Below are 18259 nucleotides of genomic sequence, written 5' to 3' on the forward strand. Positions count from 1 at the left end.
TTCATATTTGTTTGTTCGGTTGGTCTCTCTCTCCACTAACTGCTGCTGCTGTTGTTGGACACGGTATTTTCTTTTTAATTTTTTGTTGAGTTTTTCGTCGTTGTTGTTGTTGTTGAGCAACACAGACACACATTTTTGATGATGATTTCGTATTGAATTTTGCAAAAAAAGAATGGATTTTTGTTTTTTTGTTGGTTTCTTTCGAGAATATTTCGGTGGACCCTGAATGTTTGTTGTTTGTTTGTGTGTTTGTCTGGTGAATATTGATTGAATTTTGCAACAACCAAAACAAAAACAAACAATGAAAATTCGATTTTGATTGATGGTGTTTTGTGTTCGGTGTGTGTTGGTGTTTGTTTCTGCATTTTGTGATAATTTTCTTTTTTACAAAAATTGAAAAAAAAATTAAAAATAAAAAAAATTTTCCGCAAAAAAAAGAATATTTTTTTTCGAACGTTTTTGAAAACATTCGAATTTGTGATTTTTTTTTCTTTTTGGCGTTCGAATATTTCTACCCAACCAATCCCCACTAAACACCCCTAAATATCACCAAATCACCAATATTCTTTTGGTTTATTTTTTCGTTTTTTTTGTTTGAATCACAACCCGAATACGAAATATCCGAATTGAAAAAGTAAGTAAGTTTATCTCATTATATGAATGAATGAATGAATGTTGAGAAATTATCATGAAGAAAGGGAGACGGAGAGAAAGTAAATGCGTATTTTTGTTTCTGAAAATGTTTATAAAGTTTTTTTTTGGTTTCAGTTGGAAAGATTTATTAGAGATGATTTTTGTTTTTTAAAAAAAAAAAAGAAAAGAAAGAAATACTGTCGGCTTTCATCGTAGTCGTCGTCATTATTTTTATTTTTGACGACTACGACGACGATCAATTTTCATTTTGTTACTAAATACTCCTTCTCAGTTTTGCTAATATCGTCATAGGTTTTTTTTGGTTTTGACGTCTTTGCCAACATTTTATTCTGTTGTTTTTATTATTAAAGATGAGGTTGTAGTTGTCGTTTGATATTGAAAATTATCTGATTCCTGCTCCAAAATTTTACCTGTGTTTTATATGTTATTTAGGGGAGAGAAGAATATGGATTTTGTTGTTTGGTAACTTTTTTTGCTGTTTTTGAAAAAATCAATAATAAGAATCAAGAATTTTAAAATTTTGTAATTTTTTTTTATAATTTGAATTTATAATAGTAACCTGTAATGCTTAATAATAATAATCGAGGTGAAGAAGAGATATTTACACGACCATCAACGACGACGACTACGACAACAAACAACACTGTGAGCAATAGCAGCAGCCGAAATATCAATCATTTAATTAATGTTGATGATAGTGATAGAAGAATTAATAGAAAAAATATTCAAAAAATATCATATATAACGTTTGACAATAATAATAATAATAATAACGATAATGATGATGATGATGATGAAAACGATTCAATTAAAAGTGCATTTATTGTACCGAATATTGTGAATAATAATTATCATCATTTACAAGAACAACAACAACAACTTTCACCATTGTTAACAACAACAACAAATAAACGACGTCGTTTAGATTTAATTATCAATGAATTAAATCATCATCAAACTGCTAATGAAGAAGGTTAGGGGTTATATAAATTTAAATATATTTTTAAAATAATAATAATATTTATTGTTGGTGTTTATTAGTAGGATTATCATTAGTGGTTAATCAAGTTGAAGATATCTCTTCAACAACAACAACAACTACTAATGCATCATTGAATAAAAGTGGATCATCATCAATTCATAGTGAAACTAGATCAACAAATGATGACCACCACAAGTATGATAGCCATCATTCAATCATCAACAATCATAATGATAACGAAAAAATAAATAATGATAATGATCATCATCATTTGAATTATGATGAAAAAGATGAATATTCTTTGAAACAAAAATATCAAAATGTACAAGTAAGTTTATCACGCATATATATGTAGTTTTATCATTGATTTTTGTTTATTCCCAATTGGTAGAATTTGCAACAACAACAACAATATCAGCAGCAACAGCTGAAAAGAAAATATTATCATCCTCATAATATAATTAGTCATCAAAATAATAATAATAATCATTCTTATGATAATGACAATGAACCATCATCATTATTATCCATTAATCGTAGTGTCAGTAAAAATTTTAATACACAAACAATTACAAGACGAAATTCGTTTAATAACGATTCATCATCCAAAACAACATTTGTTATTGGTAAAAATTGTATTGGTGGCTGCGGCGTCGGCGGTGGCAACAATAACAGAATTGTTGAACAAAAACAACAATTCTTTTTAAATAATAAAAAAGATTCATCAACGAATCTATTGCTACAACAAGCAATTGTTTGTCCAGCTATAACAGCAGCAACAGCATTGACAGCTACCAGTATTACTAATACTGGTGGTATTGTCAATCATCAAACAATAATCAAAACGGCTCCAGCAACTTCAAAAGCATCTTCCTCGAATTCCGAGGGAGATTATCAATTGGTTCAACATGAAGTATTACAATCGGCCAATCATCATTATGAAGTATTGGAATTTTTGGGTCGTGGAACATTCGGCCAAGTAACAAAATGTTGGAAAAAAGGAACAAATGAAATTGTTGCAATCAAAATTTTGAAAAATCATCCATCGTATGCTCGACAAGGACAGATTGAAGTGAGCATACTTCATCGATTAAGCCAGGAAAATGCAGACGAAGTATATTTATTGATTCAAATTTTTTTTATTATAGTTGAATTTCATTAACTTTTTTTGTTTTTCTAGTGGAATTTCGTTCGAGCATATGAATGTTTTACGCACAAGAATCATACCTGTTTGGTGTTTGAAATGTTGGAACAAAATTTATATGATTTTTTAAAACAGAATAAATTCAGTCCTTTACCACTAAAATTTATCCGTCCAATATTGCATCAAGTTTTGACTGCACTTCTAAAACTCAAAGTAAGTGGTGAAATTCTCTAAACATTTCTTATATTTTTCTTAATTTACAAATTTCCAATATCAAAAATAACAGCAACTTGGTCTAATTCATGCTGATTTAAAACCTGAAAATATTATGCTTTGTGATCCGGTACGGCAACCATTTCGAGTGAAAGTTATTGATTTTGGTTCAGCTTCACATGTTTCAAAAGCAGTTTGTTCAACTTATCTTCAATCACGTTATTATCGTGCACCGGAAATTATTCTTGGTCTACCATTTTGTGAAGCAATCGATATGTGGTCATTAGGTTGTGTTATTGCCGAACTATTTCTTGGTTGGCCATTATATCCTGGATCATCTGAATATTATCAGATTCGTTATATTTGTCAAACACAAGGTTTACCAAATGAACATATGTTGAATCAGGCTACAAAAACTACTAGATTTTTTTGCCGTGAAACAAATTCAAACTATCCATTTTGGCGTCTGAAATCACCGGACGAACATGAAGGAGAAACTAGTATTCCATCGAAAGAAGCACGGAAATACATATTCAATTGTTTGGACGATATGGCACAGGTAAATGTTCCAACCGAATTGGATGGTTTAGATTTGATTGCCGAAAAAGCTGATCGTCGTGAATTTATTGATTTATTGAAACGAATGTTAACATTAGATCAGGAACGTCGAATAACGCCTGGCGAAGCATTGAATCATAGTTTTGTTGTTTTGAATCATTTAATTGATTTTCAGAATTGTTCAATTCTTTTATCATCGGCCAAAATGATGGAAGTTTGTCGTCGTCGTATATTCAATCATAGTGGTACTACTACTACTACTACTACTAATCATCATCATCATTCATCGGGATCATCATCATTGGTCGTTAATGGACACAATTCAAATGTTGTCGGTAATCATCAAGTAGGTGTTGGCTATGATCCGAATACTGGTGGTGGTTTGAATGCAGCAACAGCAGCAGCTGCAGCTGCTGCTTCATCTGGTCATCAAACAATGGCCATTATAGCCAATAATTTTAATTCACCATCAGCAGCAAATGCTGTTTCGGCAGCCATATCGTTTAATAATCATTTGACAGCCAATAATAGTGTCCAATCTGCTGCGGCAAGTGCTGCTGCTGCTGCTGCCTATCAATTTCATCCATCAGCAGCAGCCAATTTCTATCCTGGTCCACATAATTTATCTGTCACAGGTCAAGCAAATCAATCAACTCGTACATCAAACCATCATCATCAACAACAATCTGCTGCTATAGCTCGTGCCGCAGCCATTTCCAATCCATATGCGGCAGTCGCTCGTGCGGCAGTTGTTGCTGCTGCAGCTGGCGCTGCTGCTGCCTCTCAATCGGCCCAAGATCCATTTGCTGCTGCTGTTCCTGGAGCCTCTTCATTGTGTATGCCTTCAATACTTTGCTCGAATCCTTATTCACCGGCTGGTAAACATCATCCAAGTGCTGCGGCAGCAATGATGCCAATGGCTGCGGCCGTACAATTTCAGCCATCAGCTACCTTTTTTACTCAGATGGCTGCAGCCGCAGCAGCTACTGGTGGTCAACAATATGTTCCAGTTTCAGTTGTCGCTGCTGCCGAACAAAATGGACGTCAAATGTTGTTGACAAATCCGAACCTGGCTAACACTGTAGCTGCTGCCGCAGCGATACAATCAGCAGCCAATGCTACTGGTTGGCCATCGGCTGCAACGAATTCAGCTGGTGCTGCTGGACGTCATCAACCGATGTTTGCTATGCCATCCGCATGGCAACAATTTCAAGCTTCCACTACTGGTCGTATACATCAACATCATCAACCGTTGACTGATGCTGCGGCTGATGCTTGGTCCAGATCGATTATGATGGCAGAACGAGCTGGAATGTTACCTGCAGATCAAGCAGCAGCTGCAGCTGCTCTAGCTTTACCGATGGAATTTCATCATGCTGCTGCTGATCAAACATCAATTTATGAACAATTACGTAATCATCAAAATTGTTCGAATTTGATTCAATCCGCTAATGTTTTGGCTGCGGCAGCAAGTGTAGCTAATCCATGGAATGCTGTTGTTGCTGCTTGTGGTGGAGCAGGCGCGGCTAGTAGTGGTGTACCACAACCAACTGCTACTGCTGCATCATCATCGATCACATCGGCTACTTCGATCCATAATACCCATCATCCAAATCAGTACTCGACCAATCAATCGAATTGTGTATCAGTGTCATCAGCTAATCTAAATAATCCGAATCATTTATTTCAACCGGGTGCTCAACATTCTTCAGCATCCAATTCAGCACATCATCATCATCATCATCATTCGATATTTCCGAACATTTCTGGTTCTGGTTGTTCAACATCTTCTAACATAGTAACCAAACGTAATCAAGCTATTCATCATAGTAATCAACAACAACAACAACAGATTGTCAATATGGCACAAAATGTCAATCTAATTCAAAATCCTCATCATCAGATCCAAAACAACAATAATCTTTTTGCAACAACAAAACCATTGAAAATAAAAGAGCATATTTCACCAGTAAAAAAGAGAGCCAAGGAATCATCTCCACAACATAAATGGCTACAAGATTTGACAATTCGCAATCAATTTGATTTGGCCAATTTTGATCAACCACAAATGAACCAAATGAATCATTTACCATTGTCAAATTCTCCATCACCAAATGGAAATCAAATTTTTCGCGGTTCATCGTTCGACCAACAACAACATCATCCTCATCATCATCATCAACAACAACAACAATCATCACAACAGCCACATCATTCATCATCGATGATATTGAATCAAAATTTAAAAATCAATTCACAACAATTATCACGTAGTTCATCATGGCTTAATAATCAATCAAATAATGGTAATAGTAATATTCATCATCATCATCATCATAATCATGATGGAAATCAAACCATTACTATTGAAGATACACCATCACCGGCTGTTTCAGTTATTACTATTAGTGATTCAGATGATGAAAAACTTATGGATCAAAGGTTTGTGTAAATTTATTTTATTTCTGTTTTGTGTTTAATAAATTACCTTTATTGATTTAGTAGTTCAAATAATAATAATATAACTGGTAAAAAATGCAATCAAAATTCGAATAATAATAGCTATAAATCATCATCAATAAATCAAAATACTTCTGTAAATTCGGTAAATTCAACCACCACTGTAGCATTAACACCCGAAGAAACATTTGCTGAATCATATGCTGCACAACATTTTGGACAAAACAATAGTGGTGGTTGTTCAATCAATAAATCATCATCATTTATTTTTGATAATCATCATCAAAGAAATTTAATGAAACCAACATCAAAATTAATACATTCATATTCAACATCAGCAATTGTTAAAAATCCTCATAATAATAATAGTTCGCTTTCACAAGCGGCTGCTGATACAACTACTTCATCGATTATGGAATTTCCTGAATTAGGTTAGTGTGTTTCCATAAGCAAAGTCCTTTTTTAATATAGATTTTATTAATCTCAATCCATTTAGAAAATTTTTCACAAAAAAAACGAATTCTTGCCAAAAATCGTTCATTACAACAACAGCAACAATCATTTAATGAAAATCCACATCATTCGATTATTAATACTAAACAAGAAATGATTATTAATGATGAAGATGTTTGTACATCAAGTACTTCTGCTTCATTAAATCGTTTAAATCATTGGGATCATCGATCAGATTTTAATCTACATGCAAAAATGGAAAATTATGATGATGATTATGATGATGAACAAACATCGTTAGATGTAACACCAAAACCACAACAATATCAATTTTCTTCACCTGGTTCTCATTCAAAGGTAAAATCATCAATAGTTTATTGTTCATTTGACCTTGATTAACAATTTCAATAATTTATTTTTTTGGCTTATAGAAATATTCTGGTTCAAATTTTAATCGAAATCCTGTTCTAGCTACGGCTGCTGCCGTCGCTCAACAACAATTATCTCCATTGAGTGCATCCAATTCACATTATTCATTGTATTCACCACCATCACAACCACCACCAACAAATTCTGATAATTTAATTTATCGTGATTATGCAGCAGCCGTATATTCTGCAACTTCATCGTCATCATCATCATCGATGGCCCAACAACAACAAGGTTCATCAAAACGTGGTGGTGGTGGTAAACTTTCATCCACACAAAACATTTCAACATCAACATCATCTTTATCATTGAATTTACCAGTACCACCACCGGCACATCATAATTCTCATAGCAATAGTAAAAGTCATCATCATCATTATCAACAACAACAACAACAACATAATCATCCATCCAATATGTCTGGAATTTCATCTTCGGGCATAGCAGCAAATATTCCAACAAATTTGCAACATTCTTCAACAGGAGGCTCTCAAGCCGTCTATTGTCATGGTGCACATCATATGCAACAACAACATCATGGCCGGCCAAACAGTACAGGAAATCCATTACCGGCACATTTGCAATCACAATCATCACAATCGCATCATAATTCTCATGTTCATCATGGTGGTGGTGGAATGGTTTCAGCTGCCATACGATTAGCAGCCACACAATCTAATTATGCGGCAGCAGCAGCAGCGGCTGCTGCCGCTGCTGCATATAATCCGCTACAACAAGCAAGTGGATCATCATCATCATCATCATCAGCGGCTGCAAAAGCAGCAGCAGTTGCAGCCCAATACCAGAATCTATATCAGCTTTTTGCTGAATGAATGTAGTGTGATAAATCTTTCTGTTTGTCTATTTTTTGCATCTTGCCTTTTTCTCATTATCATTCAGTTCATCATCATTTGTACACCTTTCTTGCCTTTTCACGCTAATCATCAAATACAATATTTCCATAATGAATGTTTATCCCCATCACTTCTAATATTTCTAAACACACAGGGCCCTGATAAACATAAAATATTTTCCTTATTATTATATATGGTCTGATGAAATTGACTGAATTTCTATATCCATGATTCTCATCGCTATTATCATCATCACAATTATCATTCTTCAATTTTCTCCAACCATCATTTTTTATAATAATCATTTCATTACACTGATAATGATTCAAGGAAATTTGGTGAACTTGAATAGAAACATATGGAAATGAAACTCTAAAAGCAAAACCAGAAACAGAAAATTTCATGCTCAAATTCTTCATCATCTTTATTGTGAAATGTCAACAACAAAAATTACAGAAAAAAAAACAAAAAAAAAATATTCTAGTTTTCATTTGATTTATTACAATTTCAATTTGATGCACAAACATACACACAATTTTTAGTGTTTTTCACAATTTAAACAAACAAAGAAACATTCATTATTTATATATTGAAGATGTTCGATATGATCAATCGAATTGATCACACACACACACACATGTGCACACAAAACGCGTAACCACAAAATTAGTTTTCTTTTATGATTTTGTAATTTTTCTTTTTTCCTTTTTCTTGTAAATGATATAACACACACACACACACACATATTGAATACATTACATTCATCCGGTACATTTATTCATTCATTCATTCATTGAATAATTAGATTTTCCTAAATCATCGTTTGAATTCATCTTTTCTTTTTTCTTCATTTGTTCGGCCTTATTCAAGAGAATTCATCATTATCATTATCATCATTAATTATGAATAAGCAAAAAGATTTACAAAAGTTAAAGTGAATATATTTGAAGAGGAAAAAAACATTTGTTTGAGTCAGCAATTTTGTCCATTTTTTTTTGTTTTGTCTATGAATTTGAATGAATTTCAGTTTTTTTGGTTTGGTTTTGCGTGTCCATTCTCTATTTATATTCTAATATATATTTTTCAGGTGAAAACAAAACAAAACAACAACAACAACAGAATATATGTGCAAAAGAACAAAAATATTTCAACAAAAAATTTTGTAAATAAAATAATTATTATGATGATATTATTGAAAAAGAAAAAAAAGTTCAAAACACAAAACAAGAAAATACAAATTCAAACCAACACTGATATTCTGATTCTTTTTTTTCACTTTCGCAAATCTATGTCAAATCTTCATCATCATCGCAACACGAATTTCACTTGTTGTTGTCGTTTCATGAACATATCCTATTGATGATAAAATGAATTTAATAAAATTTCAAACAAAAAAAATAATGAATATTTTCATTTTGTAGCAAAAAATTTTTTGGGTTTTTAAAAATTTACTTTTTTCGCGCGCTCTTTATTGTGCTTGCGCAAGAATTTTTTTCTGTTTTGCATTCTTTTGATGATGATGATGATATCCATAAATGATTCGGGAAAAAAATGAATTCATTATCTATATCCATCACCACCACCACCACCATTGATACCACTATCAAAAAAAAATCCACCACCATCAAATCATAAGGATACCGGATGGATTCGAACCAAACAAAAAAAAATCAAAGGTGCGGCACATTTTTTTTTTTTTTTTTTTTTTGTTTGAAATTGTGGAATGTACCACATTTCAATAAATATTCGAGGGTGTTTTGGATAATATGATGGGGGGGGATTATAGTAGCTACTACAGTTTCTATAACTAACCAGCTATATGACTACTAACCGATCAGGATGATAAAAGTAGCAAAAAAAAAAAGTAGCGGTTTTTTTCCCCTTCCCTCTACTCGAATCAAAAAAACCCGTATATAGAATCCATCGTATGTAGCCATAGATCGGATTCCATCTCCGCTCTTATATGTATGGAATTGGTACGCTGTTGGAACAGTCGAATCATTCGTTTGGTTCTGATTTCGAAGTAGTGGTACTTTTCAAACAACAACAACGACGACGATGTTCCAACAACCAACATCATCATCATCATCATCATCAGGTCAAATGAAAATTCTTGAATGAAAATAACAAGAAGAAGAAGAAATATTCTGTTTGACTGATTTGTCATTTTTTTTTGATTCTTATCCACCAAATAATTTTGATGTTTTTTTTTGTTTGTTTGTTTGATGTTTTCAAAAATTTCAATCAAAATTCAATTCAATCGATCGCATCGTTTGAAAAATTTCCAGTGAATTTCCAGTGAACGCAATATGTTGCGTTTTTTTTGTTGCTAAAGTAGAATTTTCTTTTCTTTTTTGCGTCCGGTAATTACCGATCAATTTGATTCATTCAGCATAATTCATTTTCAACAGAATTTCTTTTTCAACGTAAGTATTTTGCCATAGTTGAATGAAAAAAAAAATATTCACCTGATTCTCATTTTCATACATACCAGATAGAGAAAATAACAACTTTATTTCGAACGTCAAATTTATTTGTTTGTTTGTTTGTTTGAATCACGTCCACAACGATCAAAAACGTTTTTGTTCAACGTAAAAAAAACATAATGAATTTGAATGAATGAACTTTTGTATCTTTTTTTTTTTTTGGTTTTGATCGCAAGAATCGATGATGATGATTGAATAAGCAAGTGGAAAATCGTCTTCAAACCTTTTTCTTACACGTGTGTGCATCATATTATTCTTCTTGTTTGGTCAAAAAAAAAAAAAACTTTCTCTGCGTCTGAATGTGCAAAATTCCAAACAAATTCTGATTCGATCTGATTTTGTCTATTTTTTTTTCAAAAAGAACTTTTTGTTGTTGTTTGTTTGATCCGACTGGAAATTAACGATTTTCGTTTGTTGATGTTTGGTTTATTTTGGTCTGCAAATGTGTGTGTTTATGTGTAGGTGTGTTTACCTATATGCTGTTTTGTTTAGATTAAACATTTATGTTTTAGTTTGATTGGTTTTTGTCATCCGAATTAAAAAAAAATCAAAGATCAACAACAACAACAAGCAAAGCATGTGATTCAATTCAATTCATCTTCAATCAAATTGTAAATATTATTTATTCATTCTGGGTTTTTCTGACTAAATTTATTTGATAAATTGAAAAACCAAGAAATATCCCAGAATATCATCCTGTCAACAGTTTTTTTTTTGATCGCAACCAAAAAATTCAATTTCATTTACGAAAAAAAAAACGCCAAAATTTTATCCATTTCAACAAAACACGTGTTTGCCGCTCCATTTTTTTCCTTTTCTTCTTTTAACCCAAAACAACGAAAAAAAAAATTCCAAAAAATTCACAACATTGAATCAATTTGTTTTGTTCGGTAAGTCAACAAACAAACAAACAACAAATCAGAAAAAAATTTTATTTCCAAAAAAAAAGCCAGAAAAACGAAAAGCAGAAATCCAAAAACAACACGACGACAATTTTGGACTTTTGTTTTCGTTTGTTTGTTTAAACTAACTTTATTCGATAATTAATTTGATGATGATGATAGATATACCTCACTCTCTTTCTCTCTCTCTCATTTGTGAATGACATTTGTCCAGAAAGTTAGAAAACTAACTAACTAACTACCTCAAGGTTGTAACTCTGTGTGTGTGTGTCTGTATGATGATGGTATAGTGAAATGGATATAATATGCATATGACCGCACCTTGTGTGTATGTGAATCACCTACATAGTGAATGAAAAAAAAATGATGGTTCGGTTTTATTCTTCTTTAGTGTGATTTTCTCAAAACTATAGGTTGTTGTTGAATGAAAGAATTCGAGCCAAAAAAAAAAACATTGAGCATGTGAGGAAGTTTGCGTTTAAGTTGGTTAGTTGGTTGATTGGTTGGATGGATGGTGGGCGTCCAGGTTCGTCTTGTGTTATCCTTTTTCGTTCTTGTTGTCCTATCCTGTTCTGTTGAAATATTTAGTTATATAAACGAACACAAGATTTGCCTGAATTTTAGCAATGGTAGCAGTAGTGGCGACGTTGATTCGAAGAATTTTTAACAGAAAAACTAAACCAAACCAAAATTCTATAGGAAAAAATATTTCAAAAGGAAGTATGGATTTTCGAAGACATTCTATATATGAATGGTTTCTTCGTTTCGCTTCGTGGATCTTCGCCGCATCATCTTTTTTTTGGTTGCAAAGAAGATGGATGGATGGTTTTCTTTCGGAGTAATAATGAGTAGTGGTAGCGGTAGATTCTGGCTAGCTTCTGGTTTTTTAATTTTTTTCTTTTTTTTTGCATTCTGGACATCATTATTTTTAATCATCATCATCATCATTCAAATTTCATAATAATCGATCGATCGATCGATCGATCGATTCACGCAAACTCATTAATGAATGAATGAATGAAAAAAAAAACAGAAAAATTTTAACAAATCAATCGACTGAACTAAAGTGAATCACACAATCGAAGAAAAACAAAATAAATAACCGAAACCGAATCTAACGGACCACTATATAGACAGAGGGAGAGAGATATCCAGAAAACCAGAAAAACAAAACTCAAAATAGCTGCTAGCTGAGTTCCAACAACAGCAAAAATGTTGATTTTGTTTTTGCTTGTTCGGAAAATATATTCGCCTGCTTCCCTATATTTCGTTGTTTTTCAATATTGGATTCTACCCATTTTATTTGGATTCTATAGCAATGCTAACATCAACCGAAATTCTATATGATTCTGGATTCTGTTCGGTTTGATTCGTTTGGTCATGGTTATGCCACCACCACCATCCGCACCCGCACTATCACATCGTTGATGATGATGATCATCGTCGTCGTCGTTTTTTTTCTTTCTATCTTTCGAAGATTCCCCCTATCCTTCAATCAATGATTATTCACTTTTCACTGAATGTTTTCTCTTGTTTAGTTTTTCTCGAGTAGTTTTTTTTCTATCGACATTTGGTCAGAGGAAAAAAAATAAACAAAAAAAACAATCAAAGAAGAAGAAGAATCAGCAAGAATCATTCAAAAAGCTGTGCTTTTTTTGTTTTCGAAATTCTTTATTTAAATAAAAATCTTGATGATTACCGGCCACCATCAATCTGACCAGCACCAACTGATTCTGAATTCTGATTTTTTGAATTCTGATGATCGGAATTAACACCACCATCATCTTCGTTTTTATCTGAGGAAATCTTTGAAAAATCTTTGAAAAACATCAACCGACGCTCAAAGCCAAAGCTGAATTTTTTTTTTTTAAGAAAAATAAAACACCAGCCTTGTGACTTGAATCAAAATAAACTGTTTTTTGTTTGTTTTCCTGTCATTCTCAACTCTGCTGTGTATATATTCAATGTACTGATGATGATGTTTATTTGGTGATGTTTAGTTTTAAGTTTTTTTTCATAACAAAACAAGAATCATTGAAACAAGAATCGATGAATTTTTGATGAATAGAATTCATTCATTCATTTTTGCTTGTTGTTGTTTCTCTTTTTCGTTGATTTCAATCTTTGATCAATTTACCTAGATCAAATAATCGATTATTATTTTTCGATTTTTTTTAACCCGGTGGTGTGGGCGTTTCGTGTGTGTGTGTGTGGGTGTACGTCGGTTGTTGTTTTGGTTGTTTTTGTTTGGTGGTGGTGAATGTTTTGGTTTGTTTGTGTTTTTTGGCTTCTGTGTTTCCGTTGTGTGTGTGATTATTTGTGGTTTCTATTTCGACCTAAAGTGATTCTAATTTTGATTAAAAATTATCTTTCATCGCAAGTGGCTTCAATACCCCAACCCAAACAACGACGAAATTTTATTCATTTTTTTTTGGTTTTTCGTTTGTTTTCCAGTTAATTTATCAACTAATTTAACAGTATATATATTTTTTTACGTGAAAAACCCCGGTTAAAATATAAACATTACGACCATTACGACTATAACACATATCTGTGGAGCAATGGGTTGTGCTATGTCCGCTGAAGAGCGGGCAGCTCTTGCACGCTCAAAACAAATTGAAAAAAATCTTAAAGAAGATGGTATACAAGCGGCCAAAGATATTAAATTATTATTACTTGGTAAGTTGGTTTTGATTTTGATTTTGATTTGGTTAAATGAAATTCATTCATTGTTTTGTTTTACACAGGTGCTGGTGAAAGTGGGAAATCTACAATCGTAAAGCAAATGAAGTAAGTGAATGAATGAATAATATTCCTATTGCAAACTTTATTAATTTATTAACTTTTTTTTGAATACGAAAGAATTATTCATGATTCTGGTTTCACAACTGAAGATGTAAAACAATATAAACCAGTTGTCTATTCAAATACAATACAATCGATGGTTGCAATTTTACGTGCAATGCCTAATCTAGGTATATCATTTGGTGGACAAGATCGTGAATCAGATGCAAAAATGGTATTCGATGTTGTATCAAGAATGGAAGATACTGAACCATTTTCGGATGATTTATTAGCCGCTATGAAAAGGTTATGGTTAGATCCTGGTGTACAAGAATGTTTTGGCCGTTCAAATGAATATCAGCTAAATGATTCTGCCAAATAGTAAGCTATTGGATCGAAATAGTCGACAAAATCAAAACTAATAACCGTTTTTTTATAACTTTTTAGTTTTCTAGACGATCTAGATCGTTTAGGTAAAAAAGATTATATGCCAACTGAACAAGATATATTAAGAACACGTGTAAAAACTACCGGTATTGTTGAAGTACATTTTTCATTTAAAAATTTAAATTTTAAATTATTTGATGTTGGTGGACAACGTTCGGAAAGAAAAAAATGGATACATTGTTTTGAAGATGTAACCGCTATTATATTTTGTGTTGCAATGTCCGAATATGATCAAGTATTACATGAAGATGAAACAACGGTTTGTATAACAAAAAACAAGCATTTTCAATCTAAAATTAATCGTTTTTTCTTTCTCCTTTCAAAATAATAGAATCGTATGCAAGAATCATTAAAATTATTTGATTCAATTTGTAACAATAAATGGTTTACCGATACATCAATAATATTGTTTTTAAATAAAAAAGATTTGTTTGAAGAAAAAATTAAAAAATCTCCATTAACAATTTGTTTTCCTGAATATACAGGTAATGTTTCTGTTTCTTTGTTTTTAATCAATTTTTTTCATAATATTTTTTACAAAAATAATAATAATCGTTGTCAAGGATTTCAAGTTCACCCTGTATTTCTTCTTATTATTTTTACATTTTTCATAATCCAATAACCATCAAAAGCGAAAAAAATTGAATCCAGAAACGAAAAAAATCGAAACAATTTTCTATTGTTATGTGTGTTCCACATATTCCTCAGTATTCCTCATTCTTTTTCCTTATTCGAGATTTCATAGATAAGAAAAATTTCAATAAAAAATTTTATTGAAATTTCTTCTTCTTTTGTAAAAAATTTGGAACCACCAACAACATAACAAGCAAATGTGAAAAAAAATAAGAAATTTTCGTTTTTTTTTTGTTTTGTTTAGTAGGTCACTATACTATACCAAAAAAAAAAAGAACAAACCCGTGAGATTTTCTAGTTTAGTGTAATAATAATAAAATGATGATGATGACGTAGATGCGCACGCCGATTCTGATTCTGAGAACCTTGTCTTTCCCCCCACCAAGAAAATTCCTGATGAATAATCGTCATCAGTCGGTGTCATTTGAAATATAGAATGTAGAGACAGACAGAGAAAGAAAGAAAGAAATCAAAAATTGTTGTAGTAGCGAATGGCAAAGACAGTGAAATTGAATGAAAAAAAAATGTATGGTATTTTATTCAATCCGTTCTGGTTTTAGTTCTGGTTTTGGTTTTTTTCCTCCCCCCATATGTCTATTTATAGTTTGAATATCTTTTTTTCTCTCTATCTCTCTCTCTCTCTCTCTCTCTCTCTCTCTCTCTCTCTCTCTCTCTCTCTTCATATATGTTTCGGTTCTTTTATTCCAAAAACTAAACGGACAATGTTTTTTCTCTATAGATGTTTTTCTCATAGACGATGATGAATGAATGAATGATTTGAATCGTAACCCTTCCCCCATCTTTCCCCTTAGCATTGAATATTCTTTTCGTTTTTTTTTCTTTCTCTTGATTTCTTCCAGATGATGATGTTTAGTTGATTGGTTGATTATTATTATTACTAAAGAAGAAATTAGTGGAAAAAATTTATAAAATTAAATTAATTAATTAATTTTTTTTTTTGTAATTTTTTTTTCTGATTTGTAATTAACCAGGCGCTCAGGAATATGGTGAAGCAGCAGCATATATACAAGCACAATTTGAAGCTAAAAATAAATCAACAACAAAAGAAATTTATTGCCATATGACCTGTGCAACTGATACAACAAATATACAATTTGTATTTGATGCTGTTACCGATGTTATCATTGCCAATAATCTACGTGGATGTGGATTGTATTAGTCAAAAACAAAACAAAACAAAAAACAAACAAACACTTCAAAAAACAGAAATTCTTAATTATCATCATCAAACTGACACACACCAAACAAATCGACCAAAAAACCATTACATACTTACATACATACATTACACCTGGAAACAAACACCTGGAGAATCCGTTTCATTTTTTGTTTTTAATTTTTCTCTTGAATCGATAATAATGATGTCCAAATGAATTTTTTCTAATTTTATTTTGATCGCCATCTCATTCAATTATCTCTGCCTGTGTATGTTTTGTTTTTCTTTTGTTTTTTGTTTTTTGTTTCTTCCTTCCTGATTCTTACCGCATACATCGACCCACCATAAACACACATCAACAGCAACAGCAACAACACTTTAAAAGTTCATCCATGAAGTTTATCATGTTGTTGTTGTTGTTGTTTTTTCTATAAAATATATCGCAATGCGATAATGATATTAATAATAATAATAATAATTGTCACTTATAACCTGAACCGAAAAACAAAACCGCAAAAACGCAAAACGCAAAAACGCAAAACAAAACGCAAAACAGAACAAAACATGTTTACAATATATAAATATATAAAACATCAAAATATATAGGAATTTCTTTCTTTCTTTCTTTATCAGTATTTTTTTTCACCCTGGTTACACGAACCCAGAATTGTTTTTTTTTCTTCTTTTTCCCTCTTCCTGTTATCAACCAAACAAAAACAACCGAATCATCATCATCATCTTCATCATCAGCAATCAGAATTTTGTTCACAACAATAAAGTCAACGACGACGATGAAAGAAAAGAGTCAAGCAACCCAAAGTAAAAAACATGCTTTAAACCAAAACAAACAAACAACGAAAACATCATTTGAATGTCCTCATCTCTTGATCTCTTGATTAATTTGGATGATTTGACGACAACGACGGCGATTCTGATTTTCTCTTTTTCTCACTCACTCTATATACAAATATATAAATAAAATCAACAAAAACCAAACAGAAAAAAAATGATTTAACTGTAAAAATTTGACCGAATAATACCCATGACCCAACCGATGACATAAACAGAAACAACAAAAACAACAAAAATTTTCCATTTGAAAATTAGTGAAACAAGCAACAAGACATACATTTTACAATTCAAAAATCAAATTGTTTTTTCCCTCTCTTGAAACACACATTTTTTTGAAAAAATTGATATAAATAGAATCTCTATCCACATTTTTGCTTCTTCTTTTTACATTATGCTGAAATGTTTTCAGTATTTTTGTTGTTGTTGTTGTTGTTCAGCTTTCAAACTGAAAAAACACGGCTAAACACGGTTATTCTGCTGTTATGGCTGAAAACTGAAAAGTAAAATTGTTTCCAAACTTGTCTGATCTGGTATTCACTCACACACTTATCATTTTTGTTTTTTTGGTTTTTTTTCTGTTTCTGTCGATCATTTTCAATCCAAGTCAACCTAACCTAACCCCCCACAAAACAAAAACAAAAACAACCCTTGTGTCACCATGTGGACAACATCAAAAAAAAAAAAAAAAATTTTCTTTAGTTTTTCTTGTTGTCTGTTTAACCTAACCAAAATCGACCAACCAAAACTGACCAAAACAGCTTAACATGTTTCTCTCATTCTCTGTGTATTTAATCTCTCTCTCTCTCTCTCTCTTAATTAATTTATCTGTAATTATTCAATTCAAACAAACAAAACTTTCATCCACAAAAAACAAACAACAAAAATCATCATCCAAATGACCAAAACACACACACAAACAAACATTTTTCACCATTATCAACACATCATTATTATTAAGCAAAAAATCAGCCATCACCGAACTACCAAAAACAAAACAAAAACAAATTTAAACAAAAATTATCATTTCTTTTCATTTTTTTTTGAATCTTTGGTCTTTTTTTCAAACACATCTCTCTCTCTCTCTCTCTCTCTCTCTCTCTCTCAATTCATAATTTACCAACCGAAGAAAAAAAAGAAAGAACCGAAGATTTATAATTAATAAATTTAAAAATTTAAAAAAAAAATAAAAAAATTTTGAAATTTGATGAATTTTGATTTTAATTATATAATT

The 18259-nt window shown here is 31.6% G+C and overlaps 2 protein-coding genes across 7 annotated transcripts; both read left to right on the forward strand.

Annotated features, from left to right (window-relative positions):
• The first annotated feature begins 39 nt into the window (after window positions 1-39).
• Hipk (Homeodomain interacting protein kinase) lies at window positions 40-9152 on the forward strand. 6 transcript variants are annotated; one of them, XM_075822651.1, is made up of 9 exons: window positions 40-63; window positions 1210-1627; window positions 1696-1964; window positions 2028-2750; window positions 2817-2993; window positions 3067-5993; window positions 6054-6442; window positions 6508-6821; window positions 6896-9152. In XM_075822651.1, exons 2-9 carry the CDS (start codon window positions 1219-1221, stop codon window positions 7724-7726), a joined length of 6039 nt encoding a protein of 2012 aa, XP_075678766.1. In that variant the 5' UTR covers window positions 40-63; window positions 1210-1218; the 3' UTR covers window positions 7727-9152. The 6 variants fall into 6 exon arrangements, with proteins under 6 accessions (XP_075678766.1, XP_075678760.1, XP_075678755.1 ...); XM_075822645.1 differs by lacking the exon at window positions 40-63 and adding an exon at window positions 86-638; XM_075822640.1 differs by lacking the exon at window positions 40-63 and adding an exon at window positions 86-634.
• A 655-nt stretch (window positions 9153-9807) lies between these two features.
• Galphao (G protein alpha o subunit) lies at window positions 9808-18233 on the forward strand. The gene is made up of 8 exons (XM_075821524.1): window positions 9808-10173; window positions 10242-11123; window positions 13590-13814; window positions 13883-13925; window positions 13998-14300; window positions 14367-14625; window positions 14698-14851; window positions 15992-18233. Exons 3-8 carry the CDS (start codon window positions 13697-13699, stop codon window positions 16177-16179), a joined length of 1065 nt encoding a protein of 354 aa, XP_075677639.1. The 5' UTR covers window positions 9808-10173; window positions 10242-11123; window positions 13590-13696; the 3' UTR covers window positions 16180-18233.
• The last annotated feature ends 26 nt before the right edge of the window (window positions 18234-18259 follow it).

The sequence above is a fragment of the Dermatophagoides pteronyssinus genome, unplaced genomic scaffold (assembly GCF_027571235.1).
Source record: "Dermatophagoides pteronyssinus isolate colony J.1.1.1.1 unplaced genomic scaffold, Derpt_VIB-CSIC_2022.12 sq0001, whole genome shotgun sequence".
In the NCBI taxonomy this organism is placed as follows: Eukaryota; Metazoa; Arthropoda; class Arachnida; order Sarcoptiformes; family Pyroglyphidae; genus Dermatophagoides; species Dermatophagoides pteronyssinus.

Coding starts and splice junctions, on each gene's coding strand:
- Hipk (XM_075822651.1), top strand. CDS start 1,219: ATGCTTAATAATAATAATCGAGGTGAAGAAGAGATATTTACACGACCA. Junction 6,443..6,507: donor TATGGAATTTCCTGAATTAG/GTTAGTGTGTTT, acceptor CAATCCATTTAG/AAAATTTTTCACAAAAAAAA. Junction 6,822..6,895: donor CACCTGGTTCTCATTCAAAG/GTAAAATCATCA, acceptor TTTGGCTTATAG/AAATATTCTGGTTCAAATTT.
- Galphao (XM_075821524.1), top strand. CDS start 13,697: ATGGGTTGTGCTATGTCCGCTGAAGAGCGGGCAGCTCTTGCACGCTCA. Junction 13,926..13,997: donor ACAATCGTAAAGCAAATGAA/GTAAGTGAATGA, acceptor TGAATACGAAAG/AATTATTCATGATTCTGGTT. Junction 14,626..14,697: donor TACATGAAGATGAAACAACG/GTTTGTATAACA, acceptor TCAAAATAATAG/AATCGTATGCAAGAATCATT.